This window comes from Raphanus sativus, chromosome 4, assembly GCF_000801105.2.
Source record: "Raphanus sativus cultivar WK10039 chromosome 4, ASM80110v3, whole genome shotgun sequence".
Classification (NCBI taxonomy): Eukaryota; Viridiplantae; Streptophyta; class Magnoliopsida; order Brassicales; family Brassicaceae; genus Raphanus; species Raphanus sativus.
In genome coordinates this window covers 39,192,689-39,202,665 of record NC_079514.1, presented here as the reverse complement: position 1 = coordinate 39,202,665, position 9,977 = coordinate 39,192,689, and the positions used below count along the sequence as shown (strand labels likewise).

General features: G+C 29.0%; 1 protein-coding gene across 1 annotated transcript; it reads right to left on the bottom strand.

Annotated features, from left to right (window-relative positions):
• Positions 1 to 1,890: 1,890 nt before the first annotated feature.
• On the bottom strand, positions 1,891 to 2,602 carry LOC130510925 (uncharacterized). The gene is made up of 2 exons (XM_057007635.1): positions 2,367 to 2,602; positions 1,891 to 2,280 (listed from the first exon to the last, which is right to left on the bottom strand). Exons 1-2 carry the CDS (start codon positions 2,528 to 2,530, stop codon positions 2,094 to 2,096), a joined length of 351 nt encoding a protein of 116 aa, XP_056863615.1. The 5' UTR covers positions 2,531 to 2,602; the 3' UTR covers positions 1,891 to 2,093.
• Between the last annotated feature and the right edge of the window lie 7,375 nt (positions 2,603 to 9,977).

Here is a 9,977-nt window from a genome sequence, read left to right as displayed (position 1 = left end):
ATAGAGTATCATACACACCTACCGTTCCCGCCACAATCACATCTCCAGCCTCCACATCAATCATGAAAAACTGATTCAAAATACTCACTAGTTAAGAGCTTTAGAGTGGTTTGTTCAAATAATGTTTGGCTTTAAGTTAGCTTTTCCAGGCTTATTAAGAGTTCAGGAGAACTAACATAAAACACCTATTTGCTTCTTCATTGTCAACTTGATTCAGTTTCGTTTTCTTTTCCATTTGTTTCATATATGTTAATCAAATACCAGGATATGATCGTTTGGTTAATAAAGATTACATGACATATTACTCAAGTCCAAAAGGTTATTATGAATAAGCTCTTTTTATTATAAATCCAAACCAGACCAAACATAGATGAAAGACAAAAGATACAAGAGACCAAAGCCGACACCACAACACTCCAAACGCCAATAAATCCCATCAGAAGGGGCAGAGCAGAGGCGACACGGAACAGACCAGCACACAGCGACAAGATAAAGACCAACAGCTGAAACAAAGCACAAACGCAGGAGAGCGTAGCGCAGCAGCATACACCACCACAACCACTCTAGAAAGCCGAATCTCAGAGAGCTGAAGAACAATAAGGACAATGAAGAATGGCCATAAACCTGACAAAGAGGACCTCCAGTCTTACACGCAGACACAGCAATCAAGCCAAAGCCACCTACAAACTCAGGACAAGACACCTCCTCGCATGAGAAGACCATAAAGCCAAAACCATCGCGACTTCTTGAAGCCTCACAAAGCCACAAGGACAGAGGAGACCAAATAGTAGATTCCGTCACAGCAATCTTCGATCCGAGAGCCAAGCTTCCAAACAAACACAGCGCTGAACCAAAGAACCCATAACTAGAGCGACCGAAATAGATAAGCCAGTGCCAACAACAATACAAGGTCAAACCGAAACCAAAGCCCAAGTAGCACAAACGCCGGAGATGACTAGCATCCCGTAGCTTCAATACCAACACGGACCTTAACTACAACAGAACACCACTTCCATCAGCCTAAGATCCACATGGCACCACAAGGAGAAACACCACCTTATCGACAAACCCGCTACTGAAGCACGACAACCAGAGAACACTAACAAGAGGTTCATCCAAGGCCAAAGCCAGATCTTGCAGAAACTACGAACCTGAGCTTCTCCCATTACCATGAGAGGAGCAGGAGAGAAACAGTTTAGAGGAGATTAGCATCATCCTCACAAGCGTCATCGGTCAGAAGGAGAAGTAGAAAGAAAGGGGGAACTAAGATCCAAAACAAGAGGAGAGACCAAGACCTCTCCACCTCCAAAACGCTAACAGAGACTAATATATGACCAAGGAGTCATTTTTCGACGGCGGTGAGAAGCATGGATCGCCGGGAAGGAAGATCGGAGCAAAAGGGAGCGGCGGCTAGGTCAGAGTACTGTTACAGAGCGTTTTCTAATTAGTCATTTAAGTATTATCTTTCTTGGTGTTTTCCTTCTATTTTTATTTTATTGTAATATTAAATTAATTACGAAAATTGTTTTTTTATAATTCAGATTTAATTGGTTAATTTAGGAGTATTATGGTATAAACAGAAATATAAATCTTATTTCCCTAAATAATCTTCTAAAAGTTTTATTGTGACAAAGTCAAGTTAAGTGACTCTTTTTTCCAATTTTCTCTTTAATTTATGTATAGTCCAATTTGAAAAGGAAATGATTTCGTTAAGTGGAAAATGATACTGGTTTTAATTGTTGACAAAAAAAGATACTGATTTTAATTTCCTGAGAGAAACATGGTCTCTTTAGTTGATTTTTTTGGGGTGTAACGAAACAAATGAATCTAAGAGAATTACTTTCCACTTTCGAATATAAATTTCGTCGACTGATGATGACAATTTTAAGATAATAGAATTGTAGATCGAACATTTAATAGAGTTAAATAAATATATAAACATTAAGATTAGAGCTACAAACAACAGTCACGATAACATTAGAGCTACAAACAACAGTCACGATAAGATTAGAGCTACAAACAACAGTCACGACACTCATCTTGCTATCAAACAAGATGGATACATTATTCCTTAAATATATAAACTACAAACCTCAAGCTTGATTATTATCAAGGTTATTAGCAATTCTGTTACGGAGTCCATTCAGACGGACGATGAGAGCTCTCAGCTGACTATGAGTCAGACCTGCCAAATCAATTGCTTCCAATGCCTGATTAAGAGCCTCAACGTTGTTACCAAGGTTAGCATCTGCTTCGAATCTTTCCACCACAGCCCTTAGGCTGACACATGAAAAAAGGGGTTAGAACCCTAAATATTTTTTTCTCAAATTAGAACCTACAAATACAGGACTGAATCTGATCTATACCTTGGATCTCCTTGAAAAACAGGAGGAAGAGTTTCGTGAGGGTAGCAAATGACCGCGACCTGACCATTGCATTCTTGCACAATTTGTTTAGCTTTCTTTTCAATAAGTTTCACTGCCTTCAAAGACTCACGGTGGAGAGCACCCAAGTTTTGGTCTGCATTCATGACTCGGTAGAGAGATAATTTGGGGGCAAGAATGGAGAAGAAAAAGAATCACTTTGACTGACCGAAGAAGAATTGAGAAGCCATATATTGACAATCAATTATTGGAGCTTGGGCGGGTCCACGCGGTAAGACAATAGAGTATGAGTAACGATGGACAAACATAATCAAGTAAAGTAGTAACTTTAGTGAATTATAAAAAAATGAAAAAAGATCAGTACTGTATATTGAAAATATTTGATTGCCTTTCGTTATGGGTTTTGTATCCATATATGCATAAAAGATATAACTATCTTGAATGTCATAACAATTGGAACACTTTCATACGCTATCAAAATGCAAAGGTGAGAAAATTAAAACATGTGTTGGTAATGTACATTTGTATAAATCTTCTTCGGGTAATCCTAAAACTAATTTTAGTCAAGGGACAACAACAAAATATGTGTTATTTGTATATAATAAGAAATATATTTTTAAAAAAGACTATTTTTTTATGCTTTCTACATATTCTACTGCACATCACAAAACATTACCTTGAAAATGAATTTATTGCCGGCTCAAGAAACATTAAATCTTTTGGTTAATTTACTTACGATTTAACCTAGAATTGAAGAAGATTAATTTCATCTACGCACTTAAGTTTTCTTTTCTTTTTTTTCCGAAAGATAACACTTTAGTTAAAGAGCTTCTCCGACTTTGTACTATAACCTTGGTTGAATTACATCTAATCATTTTATCCTAGAATTCGAGCCTTAGTGAGGAGGAGTTAACTTTTTCCAGTTTATTTAATACTAATATTATCATTGTCTAAGTCGTTTGTTTTAATATATTTAATTTGATCTTTAGGTTATTTCTATGAGTGTTTGTTTACGTAACTATAATTCAAGATATAAAACATAGGTGAAAATAAGAAAGTGGTATTGAAAATGAAAAAGCAGCAGACAGGGGCTAGTGATCTTCATGCATGTTGGTTTGCTCCCATTTAGTTTCATGTCCTCTTCTTTTTTCTTGTTTTCAAATTTGTTTACAGCAATTTCCAATGTATTAAGCCTAAATTTGAAAACCTTCTAACTTCAATAGTTTACGATGCAGAGGTGTGGGGGTTGCTATAGTTAGAGACTTAGAGTAAAGGGCTGGATGGTTCTGCCTACGTGTGAAATGTTTGATGAAGCAGTTACAAGAAAGTAAATGCTTTCCTTCATCACAATTCTTCGGTTGAAGATGTGAAATGGTCAAAGCAAATACTGACGTTGCTTTCTTGTGGATATGAGTGGACGTCAAAGCAAAGATTGTATTTAATGTTGAAGGAAGGGTAGATATCCACGCTTTGGAATACAATTATTGGAGTTGTAGTTCCCAGCCGGACTTGATAGCATATGTACCAAAACATTTGTATGGGGGTCCCTGTTTTTCCTTAAAGTCATTTACTTACATACATATATATATATATTCATATAATTATATATAAAAATGTAAGACAAAAGATTCAAAGTTGAAAAAAATATTTTATATATATTTAATAGATTTTTGTTATTATGATGAATAAATAAATAATAAGCCATTGAAATTAATCATGAAAAATTGTTTAAAATATCATAAAGTGTATTTTTAATATTAAGCTTTTGGTGTAAATGTTAAATATGCTTTACTATTTAGGGAGTGTGTTGAGTTTATAAGATTTTATAAATATTAGATCATATTCCGTGCTCTGCGCAAATAATTATTTTTATAAATTCTACGATTAATTTTGTTGTGTGGATATAAAATATTGTAGTCTTTATGAACTATATAGTATGTAAGATACTACATAGGACTGGAAACATACTACAATATTTATAAAGACACTATATATTGATGCTACATAGTTAAATAAATAAATATTGTATAAACATACTACAACATAAGTATAAACATACTGCAATATTTATTTATTTAACTGCCTTATAAAGCCGGACGTGTTGGGACATTTGATTTGGTAGCTGGTTCTGTGTATAACCTGCACAACTTTTTCAGATCCATAAACAAAGATCAGTATTCTGTGTTGTTTAGGGTTGGAATCCTAAACGGAATCCTTATTGGTTGAATTTTTGATAATTTCTTTTTCATTTATTTTTTATAATCGACCAAACATTACCAAATTTGAATCCATATAATTAATACGGTCTTATTAATATAGTATATTTGATTGACACAAACATTACCAAATTTGAATCCATATAATTAATACGGTCTTAACAATGACATACTTTATGGACAAGGCATTCATATTAGAAATTTGGAAAGCTTCTCAAATATAGAAATTATAGAAAGATTAATAATATTTTATTTTTTACTTTTAATATTTATAAACTATAAAATATAATGAACGAAATTTTATATAAGATAATTATAATAGTTTTATACTCTACTTGATGAATTGTATTCGAATATAATTATATAATAATTATTTTAAATATTAAAAAATCCAAAAATTTTTATTAACATTATTTTTAGATTATTTATCGTTATTTAAAGAATAAATTTATCAGAATTTTAAAATAATTTACAGAATGTTATAAATTATTTATAAAAAATAAATTTACTATATGTTGATTGAGAAGTCACATAAGTGATTTTTACTACGTGTCGATCATAAATGAACTCTTAATTATTATAATTTTATTGGCCGATGATTTTTAATTTTATTTATTATAATTCTTCTATATATTAAAAGAAAGTACATTTGCCAGCTGGCACTCTCACAGCCTTTCTCATAAGAATTCTATCGATTCTATTGGTTGATTTTTTAGAATTTCTTTTTGATTTATTTTTTCCATCGACACTACTAAAAAGGGAAGCCCTCTAAATACTTACCTTATTTTGTAATTTCGATATATCATTTAATTCATTGCAAGGAAAAAAATAATTTAATGATCAATTAACATCACTTTTCAAATGACTTACATAATATTATTTATAACTATTTATGGTAACTAATTGTCGAAAGTATGATATAAAGCCATTTTATTAATTCAAATAAATATTTTAGATTCCAAATGGTTTACATAATATTATTAATAACTATTTATGGTAACTAATTGTCGAAAATATGGTATATAAAGTCATTTTATCAATTCAAATAAATATTTTGGTTTATTATTTTATGTAGTCTATAGATATATAAGAATATAAAGTCATTTTATCAAATCAAATAATTTATTTTAATTCATTGATCCCCCTATAAAAGGAAAGTAACATTGAATACTAATTGAAAAGGAAAAAATAATTTAATCCCCCTATTAACATTACTCGCGCAAAAATATTAGTTAGTACATGTAATAATTAGTTTCCTTATTACAAATGGGAAGAATTCTGTTGATCTTATTGATTGATTTTTTAGAATTTATTTTTCGATTTATTTTAATCATCGACATTACTAAAAACGAAATCACTTTAATACTTAACTTTTGTGTTTTCTCGATTCAAAGAACATCTTTTTCGATCATTTCTCTGTTTAACTCATTAAATACTCACTAAATATTTTAGATCTCAGAGAAACAAAATTAATTGACAAGATATTTTCTCTACTAAAATCATGCATTTAAAACTTAATATTTATGGCGAGACTTGTCAACCAAAATTCTTGTGCAATCTATTCACGAGATATTCTCCTTTAGCTTTATCAATAAGATATTCCATAAATAATATTATGTTATAAATATAAGATTTATTGAGAATTTATTAAAAAATTCTACTTCTTAGCTTATCATGCAAGCTAAATCAATGAGAAACGTCCACCAATTTACTATAAATAAGACATCCACAGTAGAAGAAACGAAATCATTGAACTTTGTATTCTGAACTTTTAATGTTAATAATGTTCTGAATTTTTTTTCTTCTTATTTTAGAACATTAAGCTTTTATATTTCATGAGAGCTGATTTTTCTTTTGGTTTATAAGCAGATACCCTATTATGACGATTTATCCACTGAAGCTATATATCGATTTGATTGTACACCTCTTTGATATATCATTTCGATAACATCTTTGTTCCTCAATCTGGTAAAAAAAATTACTCAATTTGATAACATCTCTCAGTTATATCATTTCAATAGCATCTTTTTGTGTTGCGGATACTTTTTTTTTATTAGTAGAATTATATTATTGTTTAGAATTATAAGCATATATATACACATATTGTTTTTTGGTTTGCTGATTGTGATTTTGTTTTATATTTTTTCAGAGATGATTTGACGGAAGTGTTCATATTTCAGACCTCTAAGAGTTCACCATTCCGGTCCTGCAAAAGATGTGCGCTTAGAATGGTATTTTCTCTACTGAAATAATATCTTATTTCCTAATCTCATGCTTTAATATTTAAACTGTAAGGGTAAGATTTTTTAGTTAAATCATTAGTGTAAACTATTCTCGATATATTCTCTTTTTTATTTTTAAAATGTAATTTTAATAACAACTAGAGCTTGATCCGTGCGTCCGCACGGATTGTTATTTTCATTTTTATATAAATGAATATTATTTAAATGTTTATTAGTTTATATTTTAAATATTTATCATATTTTAAATATTTTATAAATACAACAAAGAAAATAGTGAGCCGTGCCCGCTACTAAACTTTTGACAAAATATTGACCTATTGATATGTTTGAATAATATTTCTTTTAACATGAAATTATTTTTCAAATGTAATAAAAATTTTAAATATTTTGATCAGATATTACGGTGAGATTTAGATACATTAGAAAAAATATTTGGTTATAAACATTAAACATTGTTATACAACGATATTTAAATTTTCTTGTTGAAAATAATTTATAGTAACTGAAATGATTAAACGTATATGTTAGAAATTTTTGAAATATATATAATCTTAAGTGAGATTAAATTATATTAAAAATATTATTCACTTACAAATATTTCATATTGTTCTATAAGTTGTTTAAAGATATTTAAATCTTAGCATATATAAATTTTATTGTTCAAAATAATTAATGGTAAGCTAAACATATATTTTAGGAATATTCATAATATTGTTTAATATCTAATTCAAACTTGATTTTTGTTCAAAATAATTAATGGTAACATTATCCAAGTTTTATATAGTTAAAATTGATATTAAATTTGAATATCCCTAAAAATTAGTTAATTGGTTTAAGGAAATATATTAAATACAAAAATTAAGTTAAGTTTGATTTAGGAAATAGTTTAATAAATAGGAAAAAATGATTCCTTAAAGATAGATTCATTTAATTACTTCAGTGACATGTCATTGTAAACAAGTTGGAAAACTTAGGGATATTTTATATTTGTACTTCTGTTTTAATAATATAGATATATTCCATAAATAATCCTAACTTATAGGTAGATAAATTTTAAAGTTAATTTGAGAACATTCTGGTACATAGCTTATTGTGAAAGTTAAATATTTTAGTAAAGTCTAGCATTTTACTTACCTTTTGTGTTTTCTCGATTCAAAGAACATCTTTTTGAGATTCTTTCTGTGTTTAATTCATTAAATACCCACTAAATATTTTAGATGTCAGAGAAACGAAATTAATTGACAAAATATTTTCTCTCCAAAAATCATGCATTTAAAACTTAATATTTATGGTGAGACTTGTCAACCAAAATTCTGGTGCAATCTATTCACGAGATGTTCTCCTTTAGCTTTATCAACAAGATATTCCAAAAATAAAATTACCTTATAAGGGGTTGACTGGTTTTCCCGCTACCACCCGCAAACGCAGCTTTTGCGGTTGATAGCGGTTTACAGCGTTTCAAAACAATCATACAAACCGCTACAAATCGCTTCAAACCGCTCCGAACCTCTTAAATTCAAAAGCTGGTTCCAGCTAGCGTTTGCGGTTGCGGGCGGTTGCGGTTGGATAAAAAATATTAAACTTTTTTTCTAAATATTTTAAACTTAAAAATTTAAAATATTATAAATAAAAATATATACACATTTTATATATTAATTTAAATTCACAAACAATATAGTATTTTTTTATAAAAACTTTAAAGTAGCTATTCATCATAATTTTTAAAAGTTAATATACATACATATATAAAGATATACACATATATAAAAAAGAAACAAAATATTCTTTAAAATTTTTAATATAAATCTTCATAAAATATATTAAAACTATAACTTTCAACTACTTAAAAAATTAAAAAATAAACTTAATATTATTATTAATCATATTATATTAACAGTTATTATATTTTATCACAATAGTATGTTTTTTATATTTTATAATATTATAATATGTTTATATTGATAATTTATTATTAAACCGCTGCAATGTCGCATAATCAACCAGTCACAAACATCCCGCAAACGCAACAATTTTTAAACGTTACGCCAGTCATACAAAACGCCATGTAACACTTGAAACCGCAACCACCCGCACCCGCAAACTTCCACACCCGCAACCGCAACCGCTGCGTTTGAACCAGTCAGGCCCTAAGTATAAGATTTATTGAGAATTTATTAAAGAATATTTTAAATAAATTTAACTTGCGCAAGAAGACTAATATTTAATTCAAATCAGCTTATGATATTGTAGATTTAATAACTTTCTTTATTCAATTTAAATATTTATTATGAAAATTTAATATTTTCTGCTTTTCCTTCTAAACATGTATTATACTTTATAATTGCTTATTATTTATAGTTACAATAGCATACTAATGAGATAAACCTTTTCTTTTGCAGGTCATGATGTTGGAGTCATTAGGTGATATTTCCTCTGGTTCTTTGATTTTTCAGGAACTCCTTTGTCTAAAAGAAAAAGCCAAGAAGATCATGACAGTAGTCTTGAAGATCAACACTATGTCATTTAACAATTATATTATTACTTATTTATTATTTAGTTCTCACAATTTGCCTTGAATGAAAAATATGTCCATATTTATCACATTAATGATGATTGCAACATCACGTAACATATATTCATCATATTTAATTCAAAAGATTGATTGGTAATAATTAAAAATGATTTATGTTAACACATTAAATTCAAAAAATCTATATAGCAATAAAAAATGTAATAAATTGTACGAATATAATATTTGATACTAACTTATCGTGCAACCATATCAACACTGATGTATATACATATATATATATCTTACATTTTCTTATGGTCTACATTTTAAGTTGCTTATTATTTTCAAAACTTAATCTAATGACGTTTTTTAGAAAAAAATATAACTTCTTCTGTTATCCGGAAGGACGATGATGAAGAAAATATTGAAACTATTAAAGAAGCATGTTATTGGGCATCAGCAAAAAAAATCTACGCAAGTTGTTTTGTGTCCTATTGCTAACACATAGTATCACAAATCCAGAAAACGTTTGCAATTGCTACTTGGGAAAAACTATCACAAGATATATTATGCAACCAAAGAAAAGGTACGGATAAACCAAGTTAGCTCATGTTTTTATCAA

What these genes read in the sequence shown, in the direction of transcription:
- LOC130510925 (XM_057007635.1), bottom strand. Translation starts at nt 2,530, where the DNA reads ATGAATGCAGACCAAAACTTGGGTGCTCTCCACCGTGAGTCTTTGAAG. An exon ending in GTTTTTCAAGGAGATCCAAG is followed by an intron (nt 2,281 to 2,366) that starts GTATAGATCAGA and finishes TTCATGTGTCAG; the next exon opens with CCTAAGGGCTGTGGTGGAAA.